Raw genomic sequence first — 21,768 nt, 5'->3', positions numbered from 1 at the left:
AGGAAATCAACACTGAATATTCTCTGGAAGGACTGTGAATTCACTGGAAGGATGCTGAAGCTCCAATACTCTGCCCATCTGATGTGAAGAGCCAGTGCGCCAGAAAAGACCCTGACGCTGGGAAAGATTGAGGGCAGGAGGAGAAGGGGACAGCAGAGAATGAGATGGCTGGATGGCATCAACAACTCAAAGGACATGAATTTGAACAAACTCCAGGAGATAGTGGAGGACAGGAAAGCCTGGCGTGCTGCGGTCCATGAGGCCCACAGAGAGTCAGACACGACTGAGCGACTGAACAACAACAAACTCTAATTTTAACCGGCTGCTCGGTGTTCAGTTGAATGGATGCTTAATGAGCCCCATACTGTTGGGCACTTGGACTCCTCAGATTTTTACTGAATAACAATACACATACATTTGTAGCCAATTCCTCCCTCCAGGATATAATGACAGCAGAGAAAATCCTTATCAAAAAATTGTCTATGATATGAAATTTCTTTTCTGAGATGACTTAGAGTGACCTTGCAAACACGCAGGGGAACATTTCTCACGTCACGTGCTGCTGCGTGACCGAGGGAGAGCCTTCTGTAACGAGGGAGGGAAGAGCAAAGGGCAGGGGCACACCAGAAACACCTCCACGGAAACTTTAATAGGAACGTGCGGCAGCAGCACACTTGAAGAGTTATTATCTTAGAACGTGACACACAATCTCGAAGGCCTGATACCCAGTGCGAGTTTAGAAACTTAGAGAAGAACTGATAAAGTACATGAAAATCCCCTTTCAGGGCAGGATGTATCTCAAGTAGCTCTGAGGCATGAGACTGAAAGCCTCCAAGAACTGATCATAGGAGACAGATAAGACCAAAGGCTACTTATTTCATGTAAGCGAATGAAGAAGTAGATGCAAGAACGTCTCCATCTCTAAAAGACCCGAAGTGTATCCAAGTTGAGCCAGGGTTCCCAGGCCTAAGGTTCATTAATTTGGTGTGAAGTCTGTTCCCTGCTCAGACAGAGGCTGAACGCTAAGCACCCGACAGCTCACAGAGTAGTAGATGTTACACAGACCCTATAAACAACACTGTTCTCAAGGAGCTCTTGTACCGCTCTTCTTTAGATAAGCCAGCAAGCATGAAAGGTGCTTTATAGCCAAATATCTTCCCTCCTGAACCATGCCACGTGCCTGTGCAGACAGCTGGACTCCCTTGGTCCCTGACATGAAGAGTAAGATTGTTTGAAGGAGTAAAGAGAGGGAATAAAAAAAGAAAAGATGGGAAGAAACTTGCTGAAATAAACTTTGTAAGCCATAAACATGTACCTCTGTATATAGTTATACATACCCTTCCAGGGAATTCCCTGGTAGCTCAGTCAGTAAAAAATCTGCCTGCAGTGCAGGAGACCTGGGTTCGATCCCTGGGTTGGGAAGATCTCCTGGAGAAGGAAATGGCAACCCACTCCAGTATTCCTGCCTGGAGAATTCCATGGACAGAGGAGCCTGGCGGACTGCAGCCCATGGAGTCACAAGAGCCAGACACGATTGAGCGACTAAACCACCACCACCCTCCCAGAGGAAAAGGAGCTCCTCCTTTAGACGGCTAACCTTTTCTCTGAGACTGAGATGTCAGTGCTCAGACACAGCAGTTCAGAAGCAACACTTCACAGAAAAGTATGTTAGGCTCAGAAACAGTGTATGTTGGTGATCCAAACCCAGGTACTAAAAAATGCTTGAATTCCGATCAGTTATCTGATTGTTCATTAATCTTTGCTTTTTGGCTTGTGAGAATGCTATTAACCTACCTAAATGAGCTTTAGAAAGAATAATACTTAGAAATATTCTGAGATATTTTAGAAAACATATAAATAAAACTTAGCCTTACTAATTAGGGTTATTTCCAGTTATAATTATCTTGAAGAAAGCAATAAAATGATTTCTGCCTACATTTGTTGAACCTTGGAAATCATTAATATTATAGTGAATTTCAGTTAAACTTTGTTATATTGGTACTTGATCTATAAAATGAGAAAAGCATACTCTCCATTATTTTCAGGTGGGTCAGACTCAGCGCTGGCTATAAATTTTACAAAATTTCAACAAATTACCTTTGAGTGTTATTTTAAACTTCATTATATTAAAAAGTATAAATTAGTTATTCTTCTTAAATTTTAAAATTTATTTTTGGCTGTGCTGGGTCTTCTCTGCTGTGAGGGCTTTTCTCTAGTTGCACTGTGTTGGCTTTTCATTGCAGGGGCCTCTCTTCTTGTGGAGCCAGGCTCAAGAGTGTGTGGGCTTGGTAGTTGCAACTCCTGGGCTCTAGAGCACAAGCTCAGTACTTGTGGTGCATGGGTTTAGTTGCTCCGTGGCAAGTGAGATCCTCCTGGACCAAGGATCAAACCAGTGTCTCCTGCACTGGCAGGCGGATTCTTTTACCACTGAGCCACCAGGGAAGCCCTGTGAATTATTCTTGAGTTGTTCATTTATCTTTCCAGCTGGGAGAGCTCCTCTTCCGCTGGGTGGACAGCTCTGGGGGCTCCCTTGGAAGAGTGCAGGAGGCAGAGGACAAGAGCTGGATCAGAAGAGAGAACTGTGCTGCATTCAGCCCAACAGCTGTCACTGTCAGGCTACCTTCACATCCTATTTTATTTTCTCAACTAGAGGGCAAAGTATAGAATAGAAAAAAGCATTTCTCACTGATTTTAAGATCTTTTTTCTTTTTGATGTGGACCATTTTTAAAGCCTTTAGTGAATTTGTTATAGCATGGCTTCTGTTGTTTACCTTCTGGCTTTTTGGCCATGGGGCATGTGGGATCCCAACTCCCTGACCAGGGATGGAACCTGCACCCCTGTATTGGGAGGTGAAGTCTTAACTGCTGGACCAGCAGGGAAGTCCCCTGAACGATCCTGTTTTGCTTTTTACAGAAACGAGTTTGGTAGCTTAATCGTGGTCCTGGTTAGGATCACAACAGGAAAGGAGAACCATCCTGCGCACTTTCTATGTGGCAGACTTTCTGTGTCCTTGGATGTGACATCACTCCTGCATTCTGGCAAATATGCACTAAGCTCATCTTGTCTGTCCATTTCTTGCTCCAGATCTAGAATCAGCCACTTTATCGAAGAGCTCATTTGGTCAGCGGGACACCAGCGGGTTAGGATGCTCAGGGCTGCAGGATTATCGCTGCTTCCAGGCTGTTTCAGTTCAGAGCTGGGAAAAACTTTTTTTTTGTAAAGATGAAGAAGATTATGAACGAACAGTAGTATTTTCAATTTAGATTTGAGTCTAGATCTGGCCCTTAAAGAATAAGGTTTTACGTAACTTCTTTGATCTTATACTTCATATATCCTTTCTCCTCTTAAGCTGAAAAACCTTGGTTCCTCACAATAATGATGTGATTAGCTTTTATTGGCTTTATCCATCAGAATAATTCTTCGAAAATACCAATATCAATGTAACCACTATCAACATGCCTTCAGGATGAGCTTTAAAATTTCTTTGCGTTCTTTTTCTTCTCACTGGCGTGTATCTTACTGAGAATGTACAGAGAAAGATCTGTAATATATACAGTTAGCTGAAATAATCCTAGCCTCTATGTGGCTATGTCAACAATTTAACAAATAACTAGATTCATCTGTTTACAAAACTCAAGAATTGCTTTCCCCGCTTTCTGATATGATTTTATTTTTATTTATGTAAAACATCCATATGATTCTAGGGTCAAAACTATATATATAAAACTAAGTCCCTTCAGAGAAGACTTGCCTTCAACCCTGCTTCTCCATTCTATTCATTTCCTCTTTTCATAGGAAACTTTGGGGGTAAATTTTAAATTCATCTTTAAATCTTTCTTTATGTACTGTAAGCAAGCATTCACTCTCACAAACATTTCTGCATTCACCCACCTTTCTCACATGAAAAGTAGAATACTGGGGACTTCCCTGCTGGTCCAGTGGCTAAGACTCTGTGCTCCTAGTGCAGGGGGCCTAGGTCCCACACCTAATCAGGGAACTACAAGCGAACTACATCCCAGGAGCTGCAAGTAAGACACAGGATGGCCAAATAAATAATATTCTTAAAAGTAGAATACTAAATACACTATTCTGCACCTTGCTCTTTCATTTACCAATGTACTCTAGAGATGGCTCCATCTCTCCCTCCATTCTGTTAGATGTACTATAACTGATTCAACCAGCACCCACTGCGGGACACCTGGGTTACCTCCACTCTACTGTCAACCGGCACCCACTGTCGGTCACCTGGGTTATTCCCACCCTACTGCTATTACAACACTGTAGCAAACACTACAGTAGCACCTGCTGAGTTACCCTGTGTAATGTTATTCTGTAATTGTGAAAATGTATCTGTACTTCAGGTAGGAACTTCCCACACCCAGTGGTACTCTAAATCTGCTGGAAATTCTGGCACCTTCCTGGGGACCTGGGGATCCTTCCCAGGGTCACAGCAGAGGAAAGCTTTTCTCATTCACTGGCAGTAAAAGTTTGGCTGAATTGGCCTTGCTTTCTTTCCCCCTGAACAGCGCTCCTCTGATGTCCCAGCCCCGGCAGAGGTTCTGTTTCAGCTCCCGGTTCATGTCATCCTCATGTTCCATCTCCATTCGCCGTGTGGACCTGAACTGATCACAGCTGGTCACAGCACCCTAGGGCTGCTGCTGCTCTCATGCACACCGTCTTTGCTTCTGACACCTGCGGATTTCCTCTTCTGCCAATAAGCTCAATCACACATTACAGACTCTGAGAGGGGGTTAAAGCATATTCAGTATCTTTAGGTTGGTAACAAAAGCATTTCAGATTCTCTGAATCTGTCAGATTCTAACAACCTGTCTGCATGTCTCTTCTTCCCATGGATTGAGTCTGTGAGGGCTGGGACAAGCACTCCTTCAGCTATGTGTCAACCCAGTGCCTAGTAAAATCGCTAGTACCTGTGTGTGTGTACACACATATGTATTTATATAGTCCTTTTAACACATGTTTGTCAAATTCAAGAATCTATTTTCTAAGGTTGGTACATTTGGGATTGTATTTTACTATTGTTCCAGCAATGAGTTTTATATTTTGAAAGCATTTTCTATGAAATTATCTTTATTGTCTACGGCCATACCACCCTGAACGCGCCCGATCTCGTCTGAAATTATCTTTATTAAATAATGCTGTCTCCCCATTTGTATTAATTAAAAATAGACATGCTTTCCAAACAGAATTTCTCAAAACTATGAAAAATCTAGCATTATTACCACAATGAGTTGTCTCAGCCTAAAGAAAATGGACATCTTAACTAACCAGCAAAGTTTTATCTCAAATAAAAACATAACTGCTGCTACTTATAATAGCTTCAAAAAGAACCCCAGAATCCAGGCACTCTGGTTTTCCTAGCTTCACAAAGTTTTTTCCTTTGATTTCCTCGTATACAAATTGATTTATGTAAGAAAAAGGAGAACTTTTGATTATGGATATTCAGGTATTTGTTTTGGTATTTAGGGGATTTTTTTTCTTAAGGCTTCATGTAATCTTCCTCTCTCATCTCAAGGGTATTCTTGGATATGTCACCATTTATGGCTTTAGGTTCATAGGATGTCTGTTCTTTCTACATATTCTGTGTTTCCTATCAAAACCCTACTTTTTTCCCCACTCTTGGTAGAAAGCAAAGAAAACACACACACAGCAAACTTTCTATTTTCCTTTTTTTTTTTTTTTAAAAAAAAAAGGAGCTTAGGTTTTTTCATCTTATTATATAATTCCTTAGTTCTCAGAAAGGTTTGTGTGCGATTCCTTGCCTTCCCAACAGACAATCACATATTCCTTCCTCCTTAGCCACCAGAAAGTATTTATTAATCTTAATACATAGTCCTGCTAATTAGGTACGTCTGACTCTTTCCTATATGACATGCAGACTTTAACTTTGAACTCTGGAGGGATAGCAGCCTTTACTTTCTCTTTTTCAATGAACATTAACATGAAGATAAAGATATATCCAGTGTTTAAAAATTAAAAGATACTTTGTAAGAATTTCTAAGTTTTGAGCGCTGTCCTGTTTCTGGCAGGGCTGTGGTGTGGAAGCAGTACACCAAGGTAAAAACTCAGAGCCAGATCCACAAAGCCACAGCGTTCCAGGAATGAAATAGCTCGTAGGCCAACTTGCTAAACTGACCCAAACCAGTGTCTGAAATGAGACTGTTTAAAACAAAGTGCGATTGAAACTTTATTCCTGATCACTGCCTCACTTTCTAGCACACACTTCTCATCTTTGCAGTAAACCTGAAGCAACCCTATTCGAGTTTTAATGTTACCAGCATCATTTCTTCCAGCTCTGTGTGTCCTTAAAGAAACAGAAGCCCCACATTTTGCAAAATATTTAAGGGAATGCTAGCCAGATACAGTGAGACTCACCGTCACATCTAAGGAAAGATGACAATGTAGGCAGGCGTTTTCTGTTATTCTAGAAACCAGTGAACAAAGGTCAGGGTCCGAGAGCATTTCCCATAGAGTTTTGTCTATGGATCAGGCCATCTGGGTGGCTAAGCACACAGTTAAAATTTTACAGATATGGGGGCCACAAAAAAAGAGAAGTGACACTAAATTCCTTCACATGTAACAGAAAAGACAGATCCCTCCGTTAAAAAAAAATCTTAGATGGTGTCAAACATTATCTTAAAAAAATCACTTTCTCAAGAATGGTGGCACAAACCACAGGTATCAATTACAATGCATTTTAACCCAACAATTTCGTGCTGCAAAGTGGAAAAGTTCAGTATTCTCCTTTCAAACAAGACACCCTTTCCTTTAGTAAACATTTATTTAATGCTTTTCATTAAAAACAAAAAAAACATTTCCCGTCTGAGAAATAGCTAAGCAGGCAACGGGGTAATCTTCAAAAATTCTAAGCATTTTAAACACAAACACACACAAGAAAAAAGATGCATTTTAGATAAGAAGGATCAAAATTCTTAAAGTGAGAAGTTCTGAGGGAATTTTATGCTTTTTTACAAAATCATGGAAAAGGAACGAATGGAACTGACTCAGAGTTAACTATAAAACGTACACTCACATGCACGTACACTGAAGTACCTTCAAACAAACCTGGGGATGTGAACACATTTGGGTTCTTAATGGAAACCACCTACACTGAGAGCAACTGACATAGGGCCAGACCCTCAGCTCCAGCTTGTCTTCCTGTTCTGAGACCTCACCACAAAAGGATTTCTCTGTACCTGTGTGCTCTCACAAACTTTTATACGTGGTTAAGTTGTTGGAATCAACAAACACTGACCAATGCATTCTAGGTATCTTCTCTAGTCTCCAAAGTTACTTTTGTGTGTGTGTGTGAAATTGAGCTAAATAGCTTTTAGTCTTTTGTGTAAAAGAAAATAACCCTGACATTTATTAAAATCAGGCCTTTCTTAAAAAAAAAATCTTAATTTAAAAAAGTATCTTAAATGATCTCCTATACTTAAAGCTGCAGAAATATTTCACTGATCATTTCAATTAACTCAAGTATTTGAAAAACTTTGATTTCTAGAAGTAAACAAGAAGTACTCGGCATAGATTGATTCTAATAAGGAATGAATACTCATTAAGGATCATTTAAAAGGAATTAGTGGCTGAATAAATTAGTGAAACTCGACAGCAAACCAGTCAATCCTAAAGGAAAACCCTGAATACTCATTGGAAGGACTGATGCTGAAGCTCCAATACTTTGGCCACCTGATGAGAAGAGTTGACCCACTGGAAAAGACCCTGATGCTAGGAAAGACTGCAGCGGGTAGGAGGAGAAGGGGGCGACAGAGGATGAGATGGTTGGATGGCATCACCAACTCGATGGACATGAGTCTGGGCAAACTCCAGGAGATGGTGAAGGACTGGGACGCCTGATGTGCTGCAGCCCATGGGGTTTCAAAGAGTCATACACGACTGAGTGAATGAGCAATAAGACAGCAAAACACACCTGCTACTGGAGGCATCATTTTCTAAAACACATCAATAAGGAACTGGGGCTGGGGGATAGAGTAAACGTGAAGAGGAGGTTTACACAGGATCCAGAGTCACACAGCGTGAAACTCCAAACGTCTAGGAGTCAATAAAAAAGTACACATCAGAGTAAGAACCAGCAGCGAACTGGTTCTCGAACTGAATGAGCAAAGACAACTGTGGTTAAAGGCGAGGGGGACTGGAAAACACTCTTCTCAACAGCTATTTGGAAGTAGCTGATCAGTGACCACAGCTGGGCTGTGAGGGTCAGTAGAAGTTGGAAGGTGCCCTGGAAGCCCTGCCATAGAGCACCTCTCTTCCACCAGCAAGCCCTGGTCCATCTCCTCTCAGTCCCAGGACAGACTGGAAACTCAGGCTGGGGCGGGGGCATAGGGACTAGGAAGTGGGCCCTGCATGTGTCCAAAGGTGACCCAACTCTTAGCAACAGCTTCTAGAACATTCTGGGTCAGAACAGCCTATCCAGTTCACATCACAGCAGCCACATCACCATGGGTACCCGTGTCTGCAACTGGGTTCATCTAATCACCCCAAACTGTAGCTCTATTTTGGTGGTAGTCACACTCCACCCGAGGACCGAAGTCACCTCTGGACTGCCTACACATGTGCATGTAGGTTTCACTTCTGTAAATCATGTAGAAAACAAAAACTACAGTTACAAAACATTGTTACAACAATACTAGCTTTTATAATTGCCCAAGTATTTACCTCTGTTGAGGTCTTTATTTCTCCATGCCAGTTTCAGACTACTGTCTAGTGTCTTTTCAATTCACCTTGCAGGACGCCTGTCAGCATTTCTTGTTGGGCAGATCTAGTGGTCATGATCTCCCCCGGCTTTTGCCTAACTCAGAATGTCTTAATTCCTCCCTCGTTTTTCAAGGATAGCTCTACTGGATATAGGATTCTTGGTTTCTTTTAGTTCTTTGAATATATCAGCCTCCCCAAAGAAGTCTTCGTCTTCTGGCTTCTGAAGATTCTGATGAGAAATCTGCTGAAAACCCTATTGAGTATCCCTTGTATGTGATGATTGCTCTCCTCATCTTTTGAAAGTCTGACTACAATGTGTCTCATTTTGAATTCATGTAACTTGGAATCTGCTTTCAGCAAATATGGGACGTTTTCACCATTATGTCTTCAGATATTCTCCCTGCCCCTTCCCCGCCACACCTCCTCCTTCCCATGATGTGCATGCTGGTCCACATGATTCTGCCCCAGGGGTCTCTAGGCTCTGTTCACTTTTCTTAAGTCATTTTTCTTTCCATTCCTCAGCCCTGATAATTCCCATTATCCTATCCTCAAGTGCACGGATTCTTCTGCCTGCTCAAATTTGTTCTGAACCCCTCTAAGTGAATTTTTCATTTTGGCTAGTGTACTTTTCAGATCCAGAATTTCTTTCTTGGTTTCTCTTTAGATTTTCTCTCTTTATTGATATTTCCATTTTTTCACACACCATTTTCTTGACACACCTATTCCATTTCTCTGCCCATGTACATATATGATAGTAACAGTATTTTATTACCAGAGTTATTTGTGATGGTAATTTAGGGTTATAAGCACATAGCTTTTCAAATTTGGCTGCTTAAGAATCAGTCTATCTGATTTCAGATACTGAGTTCTCTCAATTAGACTTCTCTCTCATTCAGTCAACAATTTCTCGGATAATTGTTGAAATGAGAAGATATCTTTTGATATAAGGTGGGGAAGAGATTTTGGCCTGTCGAGATTCTGAATTTTTCAGACTGAGCACAGTCCTTTATGCAAATATATTTTCACTGTAATTTAGGAAAGAATTTATTAAAGTGCTATTTATCACAAGACAGAATTACTGGGTTATGTGGATCACAATAAACTGTGGAAAATTCTGAAAGAGATGGGAATACCAGACCATCTGATCTGCCTCTTGAGAAACCCTATATGCAGGTCAGGAAGCAACAGTTAGAACTGGACATGGAACAACAAATTGGTTCCAAATAGGAAAACGGAGTAAGTACGTCAAGGCTGTATATTGTCACCCTGCTTATTTAACTTATGTGCAGAGTACATCATGAGAAACGCTGGGCTGGAAGAAGCACAAGCTGGAATCAAGATTGCCGGGAGAAATATCAATAACCTCAGATATGCAGATGACACCACCCTTATGGCAGAAAGTGAAGAAGAACTAAAGAGCCTCTTGATGAAAGTGAAAGAGGAGAGTGAAAAAGTTGGCTTAAGGCTCAACATTCAGAAAACTAAGATCGTGGCATCTGGTCCCATCACTTCATGGGAAATGGGTGGGGAAACAGTGAAACAGTGTCACACTTTATTTTTTGGGGTTCCAAAATCACTGCAGATGGTGATTGCAGCCATGAAATTAAAAGACACTTACTCCTTGGAAGGAAAGTTATGACCAACCTAGACAGCATATTAAAAAGCAGAGACATTACTTTGCCAACAAAGGTCCATCTCGTCAAGGCTATGGTTTTTCCAGTGGTGATGTACGGATGTGAGAGTTGGACTGTAAAGAAAGCTGAGCGCCGAAGAATTGATGCTTTTGAACTGTGGTGCTGGAGAAGACTCTTGAGAGTCTCTTGGACTGCAAGGAGATTCAACCAGTCTATCTTAAAGGAGATCAGTCCTGGGTGTTCATTGGAAGGACTGATGCTGAAGCTGAAACTCCAATACTTTGGCCACCTCATGCGAAGAGCTGACTCATTGGAAAACACTCTGATGCTGGGAGGGACTGGGGGCAGGAGGAGAAGGGGACGACAGAGGATGAGATGGCTGGATGGCATCACCAACTTGATGGACATGAGTTTGGGTAAACTCCGGGAGTTGGTGATAGACAGGGAGGTCTGGCGTGCTGCGATTCATGGGGTCGCAAAGAGTTGGACACAACTGAGCGACAACTGAACTGAATGATATAGCTAAATGCTACTGAGTGGCTCAGACAGTAAAGAATCTGCCTGCAATGCAGGAGACCTGGGTTTGATCCCTGGGTCAGGAAGACCCTCTGGAGAAGGAAATGGCAACCCACTCCAGTACTCTTGCCTGGAAAATCCCATGGACAGAGAAGCCTGGTGGGCTACGGTCCATGGGGTCGCAAAGAGTCGGACACTACTGAGTGACATCACTTTCACTTTCCTCTAAGTGAATTTTTCATTTTGGATACTGTACTTTTCAGCTCCAGAATTTCTTTTTTGGTTTCTCTTGAGATTTTCTCTCTTTATTGATAGTTCCATTTTTTCCACACACCATTTTCTTGACACACCCATTTCATTTCTCTGTCCATGTACATATATGATAGTAACAGTATTTTATTACCAGAGTTATTTGTAATGGTAATTTAGGGTTTTAAGCACATAGCTTTTCAAATTTGGCTGCTTAGAATCAATCAGTCTAACTGATTTCAGATACTGAGTTCTTAATTAGACTTCTCTCTCATTCAGTCAACAATTTCTCGGATAATTGTTGAAATGAGAAGATATCTTTTGATATAAGGTGGGGAAGAGATTTAGTCTGTTGAGATTCTGAATTTTTCAGACTGAGCACAGTCCTTTATGCAAATTTATTGTCACTGTAATTTAGGAAAAAATTTATTAAAGTGCTATTTATCATGAGACAGAATTACTGGGTTATTAATGATATAGCTAAATGCTACTGAGTAGATCAGAGGGTAAAGAATCTGCCTGCAAGGCAGGAGATCTGGGTTTGATCCCTGAGTCAAGAAGATTCCTTGGAGGAGGAAATGTCAACCCATTTCAGTATACTTGCCTGAAGAATTCCATTGACAGAGGAGCCTGGTGGGCTATAGTTCATGGGGTCGCAAAGAGTCGGACATGACTGAGCAACTAACACACACAAAGGATACTGAAATCTCTAACCAAAAGCCCGTGATGATGGCAACACATTTTGGTGTAGCAATCATCAATGCTGGCAGTGGAGTAACACGGTTTGTTCTGAATCCTAGCTCCGTCGCTTACCAGCCATGTAACTCTGGGCAAATTTCTCGCTCTCTCAGCATCTCCTCTGTACAATAAGGATAATTGTACTCCACAGGGTAGTTTCTATGAAATTATATGACTTAATTTGTGTGAAGCACTCAAAACAAGCTTTAATTCAATAAAATTTGGACATTCGTATCTGTGAATGCTTTTTCAAGAAAGCCAGAGTAGTACAGATGGTTTAATTTGGTCATGTGGGCTGTCCATGGGAAGGGTACTCTGTGACAGTTAATGCTGCCGTTTATCTAACATCACTCTTCTTATTTCCTTGATTACAAGTATCACTTAATTCCATACACGATTTTAATAAGTATTCACATTCTTTCAAAGAGACCAAAAGCAGCAGGAAGATTCTCTGGCGCGTACTGATTTGATTCCTACCAAGAGAAGCTGAGTGGGAGAAAGGTGAACCACCCTGAACCTATCTTCTTACTCACGCTTAATGAGATCCTCAGACCAAGGTCAAGGGGCTCAGGAAGCAGCTATAAATCATGCCACCTGACAGACAGCGAGGGGGCAGGGACAGGAGGGGCACATGCAGAGGGGCAGGAAATCGAGGCTGATTTATTTGCATTGAGACAATTCAGGAGGGATCAGAAAGATTTATAAATTCCCCGCGGCATCACAGAAGGCGGCAGTCTCACAATAGGAACGGCAAGCGAGATGTGATGCTCGAAATGAGGGGAAGAGAGGGTCTTATCAAATTCTGTGAAGAATCTGCCTACATCTGGAACTGATGACAAAAGAGACGGAACAGATGGAAGGAAGGAGACTGGGAGGAATTCAGATTTCCCCGTGTCTCCCAGCCTCTGGACTTCACCAAACTCCAGGCAGGCAGAACTCATCAAAATGGGATCCATTTCTTTGTAGGATATGAAAAAGGTTTCAGAGGGATAGTGAGTAACCAGGATTTTTTTTCAAACTTTAAAATGCAATATTTACTACTTTCGTAAGATGAGCAAATGTCTATAGACAGATTTATACAATCCTTACATATGTTTTTCCTTATGCTTTACAACTGCTTCTTTTAAAACTGTTCCTAATTTCAGCAGTTAGCAGATAATACAGCTATAGGTAAATATACCAACTTGTCAAAAATTGGAAAATACAGACTTTAGACCTCAAAATCAGTTTTATCTATCCATCCAATATTACAGATGAGGAAGATAAGACCCAGAAAGGTTAAGTGAAGAAGCTTGTGACTTGATTAAGAAAACCAAAAGAATAAATTTGTGTCCAACACTTAGATATCAAGAGATTTATAAATGAAAGGGGTCAAAGAGTAGAGATTTCCAGTTATTAAATCCTGGGGCTGTGATATACAGCATGGTGATAACGGTTAACAACACTGCCTTGTATATTTGAAAGCCGCTGAGAGTCAAGATCTTAAAAGTTTTCATCACAAGAAAAAACTGTGGTGATAGATGTAGACTGACCACAATACACACATAAATACAATTACTATGTTGCACACTGAAAACTAACATGATGTTGTATGTCAATTACATCTCGGTTTTTAAAAAAGAGCGTCACATGTGTGGATTCGCGGTGTGGGGGGAATGGGTGCTGGGTAACGGGCTCACGTCTTGCACGGTCACAACGAGTTGGAAGTAGATGATCTTATTTGAAAAGCAGAAACAGAGACAGAAATAGAGAACAAACGTAGGGGCACCAAGAGGGGCAGTGGGGTGTGTGGGGGGGATGAATTTGCAGACTGGGATTGACACAAATATGCAACTATACATAAAGCAGGTAACTAATGAGAACCTACTGTACAGCGCAGGGGACGCCACTCACCGCTCCTTGGTGACATCAGTGGGAAGGAAATACAAAGAGGAGGAGATACACGTTTACACACAGCCGATTCACTTTGTTGTACGGCAGAAACTAACACAGCACTGTAAAGCAAATGTACTCCAATCAAAAATAAAACAAAGTCCCTGCCTCCCTGGATAGCTTTTGCCCAAGAGGGGGCAAATGTGTGAGGGCAAATAAGCAAAGGATGGCTTTCCAAAGGTAAGTAAGAAAACTGATTCCACGGCTAGGAAATTCCAAACTACAAAGATGAGTCTTGAAGTGAAGATTAAAGCAGAGATTAAGCTGAGGAAGTAGGAGGCAATTCCAGGGGGGAGGACGGGGAACGGAAAATGCTTTGCATCCAGTTCCTTTCAAATAAATCTGGATGCCATTGGCAGGAAACATGGAGCTGATCCTAATGTTTGCGGTGGTTTAAGAGGAAGAAGTATGTATACTGAAGACTTAAATATGTAAGACTTAATATGTAAGAATCTAGGACTGAACGGAGGCAGGATAATTAAAACGAGATGAGCACGTTTATCTGACCAAGTCAGTACAGGCAGTTGAGCCATGAAACAGGGATTGACCTGTAACTGTCTATTCTGTCAACTTCTGGATGCAGTATATCCTAACCAGACAGGTTTCACTCTCCACAGAGGGGATAAGGGCTCACAGGACAGCTGGGAGGGTGGCTTGTGGACACAGCAGGTCCAGGACAGAGCAGGCAGGCCAGGGCCACACATGGAGGGTCCTCTGGCCATGCTGGGCACCGTGTGTCCTCCGAGGAATGACTGCCCTGGCCAAGCACCTGACTTCGGCGACATGTGGGGAGTGGATACACGGACGGTCCCAAGGCTGGCCTTGTCATCAGGAGGAGATGCTGGGTAAGAGGGACACACGTCCAGAGTGCCTGCTACAGCACTCATGCTACCTCTGCACTTGCTGCTTGCTTGCTTTCTTTGTTCACTGACATTGTAGCCTTACTGTTTCTGTTCTCTTCTCATAGAACAAAAAATCATTGTATTGTTCTTCCTTCAACATCAGAGGTCACTTTTTAAAAAAATTAATTAATTGTAATTGGGAGATAATTTCTTTCTAGTATTGTGGTGGTTTCTGCCACACATGAATCACCCACAGGTGCACGTGTACCCCTATCCTGAATCCCCCTCCCTCCCCATCCCATCCCTCTGCGTTGTCCCAGAGCACCGACTTTGAGTGCCCTGCCTCATGCACTGAACTCACACTGGCCATCTATTGCACATATGGTAATATACATGCTTCAATGCTATTCTCTCAAATCATCCCACCCTCCCCTTCTCCCACAGAGTCCAAAAGCTTGTTCTTTACATCTGTGTCTCTTTTGCTGTCTTGCATATAGGGTTACTGTTACCATCTTTCTAAATTCCATACATATGCATTAATATACTATATTGGTGTTTCTCTTTCTGACTTACTTCACTCTGTATAATAGGCTCCAGTTTTGTCCATAAAGGTCACTTAAAAAAAAAAAAATTATTTATTAATTGTGTTGGGTCTTAGTTGCAGCGCTCAGGCTTAGTTGCCCCATGGCATGTGGGATCTTAGTCCCCGTACCAGGGGTGGAACCTGTGTCCCCTGCACTGGAAGGAGGATTCTCAACCACTGGACTGCCAGAGAAGGCCCTAGATGTCACTTTTAAGCTAGTTTAATACTCAGATGAATGGCTTTCCCAGCTGCTCCAGAGCTGGTGGCCAGGGCCCAACGCTGGGGACAACAGAGTGTCCAGTAGGTTGCATCCCAGACAGAGTCCGCTCAGGGGCACCACTGTCTGCTAGGTCGGCCCTGGGCACACACCTCCTCTGGCCTGAAACTGGTGTGTGGGTGATGCTGAGTCTGGCAGAAGGAATCTTGACGTCACAGGGAGTAAACAGTCACACATGAGGGCCCCTTGCTCAGAGAGGGAGCGCTCAGAGAGTTCAGTCCTAAGCCCTAGAGTCTTCAGTCCTGAGGATGCAGGGGTGAGTGAGGGAACGGAGACGAGCACATACTCAGGGGTCAGACCTGCTGATCTGACGAGGAGCAAGGCCCTGAACACAGAGGAAGAGGGCGACAGGCCTGGTGAGGACACACTTGTCCGCCCCCACAGGCCCTCTTGGGGGCGGAGGCGGCAGGAGACAAGCGGGCTCTGCTGTGATGTCTCATCTGCTTTCTGAGGTTATAGCAGTCTTCCTGAGACCTGAGCAGACACTTGAAATCACACAGCACGTATTTCTCCACGTCTCAGTGTTTCCGAGCCATGCCCTCTCTGTCACATGTGTTCCTGTCCAGCGCTGAGCAGTGTCTCACGCAGGAAGACACTGCTATTTGCTGCTCACTCACTGCTCAGGGTGGCCAGCCTGCAATGACCCTGACGCTGTAGGGCAGGTGGACATGGTCAACAGGATGAGGGGAGTGGTGGTGGCCTCACTGAGACGGGTTATAACATCCTGGCTGCTCTCTCCCCTCCCTGGATCGCTTGACTAAGGGGGAGCCAGCCCCACATACTGAGCCACCCCATAGAGGAGCCCAAATGGAGCAGAGCCCAGGGCCATGGGAGTAACTCTGGGAGGAAGCCCTGTGGCCCCAGCCACAAGCCAGGTAGGTGCAGGCCTGGCCAAGAGCTGGACTGCGTGCTCATGGGGGTGCGGGGTGAGAACGGCCAGCCTGGGCGGGTATCCTGGGCCCGCGTGGCGGCTGTCAGAGCCCTCAGTTCTGCCTGATGAAGCCACAAGTTGGGGGAGCACCGTGAAGCTGGCCCATGTGTCACAGCAGCTCCCTGGGATGGGTCACCTGGTAACCAGGTGGCGGGCACAATGTGGGAACAGACGGTTACTTAATGCCTGACTCACCGAATTCAGATGCTTTTCCATGCTGGACCTACTGAAAATACGTGGGGCAACAGTAAAGTACCTCTTTTTCATTGAGAACTTCAAGAGATCAGGGAAATTAAGCGGCCTTGTAATGCTCGACAAGTAAAACACACACACCACAACAGAAAACTAAGGATGCTTACGGAAATACCCAACTGAAGAGGACAGGGTCTCCAACTTCTGAAAGGACCCTGTGGGTGGCCAGGGGGGCGGGAGGGGGCAGGATGCAAGGAAGGAGAGTGAAAACCACTGTGAAAAGACTGCAGGGAAAGAAGGTGATGTTTGGCCTGGGAGAGAAAACCAGAAAGCCGGAGACCTGAGCAGGCTTGGGCATCAGCTCGCTTCCCCCAGGGGAGACACCTTTCTGCAGGACACGCATCGGGACACCTCAGCTTACCACGCAGCTGTGTGGGACACACTGCTTGTCTGGAGATCTTGGTTCTCTCTGGAGACACTAACTGATCTCCACTAGCTGTCCCCTGATAAAATGAGGGGGGGAGCGGCAGGGATGAATAACATATAAACATACAGATACAGGGCAGCTCACTTGAGTTTTCTGCAGTCACTGCAGAAGTACAGGCATGTTATCTACCACCCCTCAGACTCCTCAGTCAGCTAAGCAGGCTCATTCATTTGAAATTCTTCTACTGAGTGTAACAGAAACTGATCATTTGTTCAGAAAATATGACATAAGGACCAATTAGAATCAATCATGGCTCTTAAAATGAGACAGAATGAGCAACGTGGGACTGAGGGACAAAGCGATATTTTCTTTGCTCAGTTTCCTGCTGTAATATGAAAGAAGTCTTTTTGGTCAGACAAGGTGATATGAAAATGCTTATGTGTCAGAATTCTTAGAAATGCTGAATAAAATAGGTGAACCTTCCACAAAGGGGAAGCTTTCCCGATCCTGCGTCACCAGCACCCGGAAGAGGACAGAAGTTCACGGTGACTCCGTCTCTTAAAGGGGTGATGATCCAGGGGTCCCAGTGCTTAAGTGGGTATTACCTACATAAAAGTGAAAGTTGCTCAGTCATGTCTGACTCTTCGCAACCCCACACTCTATACAGTCTCCAGACCAGAATACGAGAGTGGGTAGCCTTTCCCTTCTCCAGGGGATCTTTCCAACCCAGGGATTGAACCCAGATCTCCCACGTTATAGGTGGAGTCTTTATCAGCTGAGCCGCAGGTATTACCTATGTAAGCGGCAAATATTTTTGTTCATGAGCACTGGGTTGTTTTTGCTGGTCACCCTTCCATCTTGTAGAAGGGGACATCTTGTATTTTCTCAGCAAAATCAGTCACACAAATAAAGTCTATTGATAAGCAATTTTAATGTCTACAAATAGAGAAAATTTCTTTATTGTGTAAATACTGATTTCTGCTAATTTGAATGTTAAATATTATGCTATCAACTGACGACTGATCCTCGAGAAGTAGAAAAGAAGAAATTCCTTAACTTGAAAAACTCTTTTCTACTCCGATCACTTCAGGCAGAAGAGCAATCGTGGGCAGCCAAAGTGCACATGAAGAGTGATGGAGCAGCAGGGGAGGAAGTGAGCAGGTGGGCGTGGACCCAGCCAGCGGCACAGGACTGGCCCCTGAAGTGGGAGCAGCACAGATAAAGAGGACTTGGATTTCAACAGTCAGCTTTCTCCTTACTTTCAAAGGGGAAAACATTCCCCCCCACCAGCTTTAAAGTTGTGATAAAGTATACATAAAATTTACCATTTTAACCCTGTTTAAAGCAGTGTATAGTTATGTCTGTTAAGGATATTTATATTGTTGTGCAACCATCATCAAAGAGGAGATTTCTAGTTTTTATTTTCACAAATAAAGGGGCTCACAAAGTATCCAGCATTAAATTTGGGGAAGGTTTTGGGTGGAAGAGAAAAGGGCAAAACGTTTCTCTCACTGTCAGAGCCCTGAAGAACAGGAAATCAGCTAAATGAAAATATACTTGGTGCCATCTGATGAGATGCAAAAAACAAACCTTCTCGCCAGTCGGTGGTATGAGCACACCTGCTCCACTTCACTGCCGCCTGCCCTGACATGTGGCCTCTGGACCTAGAGGCACATCTCAGGACTCTGACAACCCTTGAAGATACCCCACAGCGCTCGCCAAGGCCATACAGCGGCCAGTGCTGTGGACCCCTGGGGCCTGACCCTGAGAGATGTGCAGAAATGAATAAAAACCACCACCAACCAAAAACACCCTTTTCAATTCAAGTGGGCAGAACTGCAGTAATTTCCTCCAGCCACTGCAAAAGTTAAGAAACATTCTCCTAAGATGAGTGACACCTCCTCAACCAGTCCTCTTACCAAGAAGGCTCTGTGCTTCCTGGACGGAGCCAGAGGCTTGAAGGTTGAGGGCTCTGCTGGGGAAGACGAACCGGACATGGGTCAGACGTCTGACCTGCGTGCACAGCTGGCAAGGATGCGGGCAGCCCCCACCCCCTGACCCCCATCAGTCATACCTGCTGCTTTAGCTGCTGTACCAGCCGATCCTTCTCCCGCTTCAGGGCGGCCACTTCCTCCTGAGTCTTCTTCTTTGAGGATGACAGTTCCAGGAGAGCTATGTTGGCATCTTTTTCACTGATGGCGGCCAGAAGGGCTTCCTGCCTGCATGAGAGAGAACACGCCCAGACTTCAGCCCTCACGGCCATCCTCTTGGCTAACTACCATCATCACCCCATTTATGGGGGTAGAAGCTAGGTCTCAGAGTACACAGCTGCCCAAGTTCACACCTGAGCTTGGGGTCTGGGCAGGAATCCCATTCAGGTCCTCTTGACTCTAAATGTTTTTATCAGCTTGTTATACTGACATCTGAATAAAGAGTTCCTTAGATCCAGTTGTAGTTAAACTTGGAAAAGTATACAAAATTAACAACTTTTTTTTTTTCCAGGTAAGAACTATCCTGTCATTTACATGTTTTACTGATTTGACTCATCCTTTGATAAGTATTCTGTAGCTTCCAGAGAAACCAGGTACCACTAAAACTGAACACATTTTTAAGTACAGAATGTATAACAAACTGCAAACATTAGTAAACAGGATTTAGGAAACCAGTCAGCTGTTCCTGGGGCATCTATGGATCTCTTTATCTCATCAATACAAAGAAGTTTCCAGACAGAGCTGTATTTTTCATACTGTTCATGGTGTTCTCAAGGCAAGAACATTGAAGTGGTTTGCCATTTCCCAATTGGGAAATCAGTACATCAAGGCTGTATACTGTTACCCTGCTTATTTAACTTCTATGCAGAGTACATCATGTGAAATGCTGGGCTGGATCAATCACAAGCTGGAATCAAGACTGCTGGGAAAAATACCAACAACCTCTGATATGCAGATGATACCACCTTTATGGAAGAAAGCAAAGAAGAACTGAAGAGTCTCTTGATAAAGGTGAAAGAGGAGAGTGAAAAAGCTGGCTTAAAACTCAATATTCAAAAAATGAAGATCATGGCATCCGATCCCATCACCTCATGGCATATAGATGGGGAAACAACAGAAACAGTGACAGATTTAACGTTCTTGGGCTCTAAAAATCACTGTAGATGGTGACTGCAGCCATGAAATTAAAAGACGCTTGCTCCTTGGAAGGAAAGCTATGACAAACCTAGACAGCATATTAAAGAGCAGAGACATCACTTTGCCAACAAAAGTCCATCTAGCCAAAACTATAGTTTTTTCAGTAGGCAGTTACAGATGTGACAGTTGGACCATAAAGAAGGCTGAGTGCCAAAGAACTGATGCTTTTGAGCAGCCGTGGTGCTGGAGAAGACCCTTGGGAGTCCCTTGGACTGCAAGGAGATCAAACCAGTCAATCCTAAAGGAAATCAACTCTGAACATTCATTGGAAGGACTGATACTGAAGCTCCAATACTTTGGTCACTTGATGCAAAGAGCCAATTCATTGAAAAAGACCATATGCTGGGAAAGACTGAGGGCAGGAGAAGAAGGGGACTGACAGAGGATGAGATGGTTGGATGGCATCATTGACTCAATGGACATGAGTCTGAGCAAACTCCGGGAGATAGTGAAGGACAGGGAAGCCTGGTGTGCTGCAGTTCATGGCGGTCGCAAAAAGATACGACTTAGTGATTGAACAACAATGGGACTTTATTTGGCAATGATCTGCACACTTTGAAACAACAACTTAAACTCTACTGATTCCATGTGGTTTAGCTAACAACTATTTTTGGTTCATATCCAGAAGGAAAAGAAGGTGGGATTTTAGGGTGGGGGTGGGATGTAGAACTAAGAAATTCACAAAACAATCAGAAGGAAGCTGGTGAGCAATTAGTCTCAAAGTCCAAATGAATTCCTCTGGAGCTCATCTTTTATGGAACAAGTCATCTGGAAGAAGACAGCTTTGATTTACAGGAACTCTATAAGTGGCCTGAGCTTTTGACCCGAGGAAGTGCTGAATCTGAGAAGGCACTGCCCAAGTTTAACCTTGCTTCTGTCTCTTGTTAAGATAATTAGGCTTCAATAGCAGTCATATGGAAGAGTTTTAGTTCAGCCACAAACTGGAAGGCTCTCTTTTGAATGTTCTGACAAGGATATTCCGTATTTGGATGGGGAGGTCTGGGGAACTCTGAACAAGCGGTCCTAACAAATGGAAGATGTAGGTCAGTTTACGTCACGGAAATGAAGATTTGTTTAACGAGTCTTTGCTGTTGGAAGGGAAGATTCATTGACCCCAGGATAACTTTCCACTGTCCCCACTTTCTGTGACTCTAAGAAATGGCAGATGGCTTATCCCATGAAGCTCTAGTCGACACCAAAGGGATAACGACAGTCTAAATATATCCACTGACCACTTGAAAAAAATATGTTAAGTGGTGAAATGAGCTTAAAGGTGAAGGAGTTCAAGATGGTCTCGCTCTGCGGTTTCCTGCTGATTGCTGTCATCTGTTCCCTTTCGGGGAGTGCGGAGACTGACAAGCTGGAATGAGAAACGCACTTTTTCAAGAAGGGGGCTGCATTTCTGTGCATCCAAGTCAGAATCACACATTTAGCAACAGGCAAGTAACAGAAGACTAGTGAAAGAGAAATTATTCTGTCCAGTTAGACCAAGTCATAAGAATGCTTGCTGAATGCCAGACAA

At 43.5% G+C, this 21,768-nt stretch overlaps 1 protein-coding gene across 5 annotated transcripts in view; it reads right to left on the bottom strand.

Moving 5' to 3' along the window:
* The window catches only part of ERC1 (ELKS/RAB6-interacting/CAST family member 1), a 274,453-nt gene that overhangs the window by 45,808 nt on the left and 206,877 nt on the right, over positions 1–21,768 (bottom strand). For all 5 annotated transcript variants that reach the window (XM_065943059.1, XM_065943083.1, XM_065943090.1 and 2 more), the window contains one exon: positions 19,133–19,277. In XM_065943059.1, coding sequence (XP_065799131.1) covers positions 19,133–19,277 — 145 coding nt within the window. The remainder of the gene's footprint in view (positions 1–19,132; positions 19,278–21,768) is intronic.

Source organism: Muntiacus reevesi, chromosome 1, assembly GCF_963930625.1.
Source record: "Muntiacus reevesi chromosome 1, mMunRee1.1, whole genome shotgun sequence".
Lineage (NCBI taxonomy): Eukaryota > Metazoa > Chordata > Mammalia > Artiodactyla > Cervidae > Muntiacus > Muntiacus reevesi.
The sequence above is the reverse complement of the archived record's forward strand: the minus strand, read 5'-3'. Positions and strand labels throughout refer to the sequence as shown.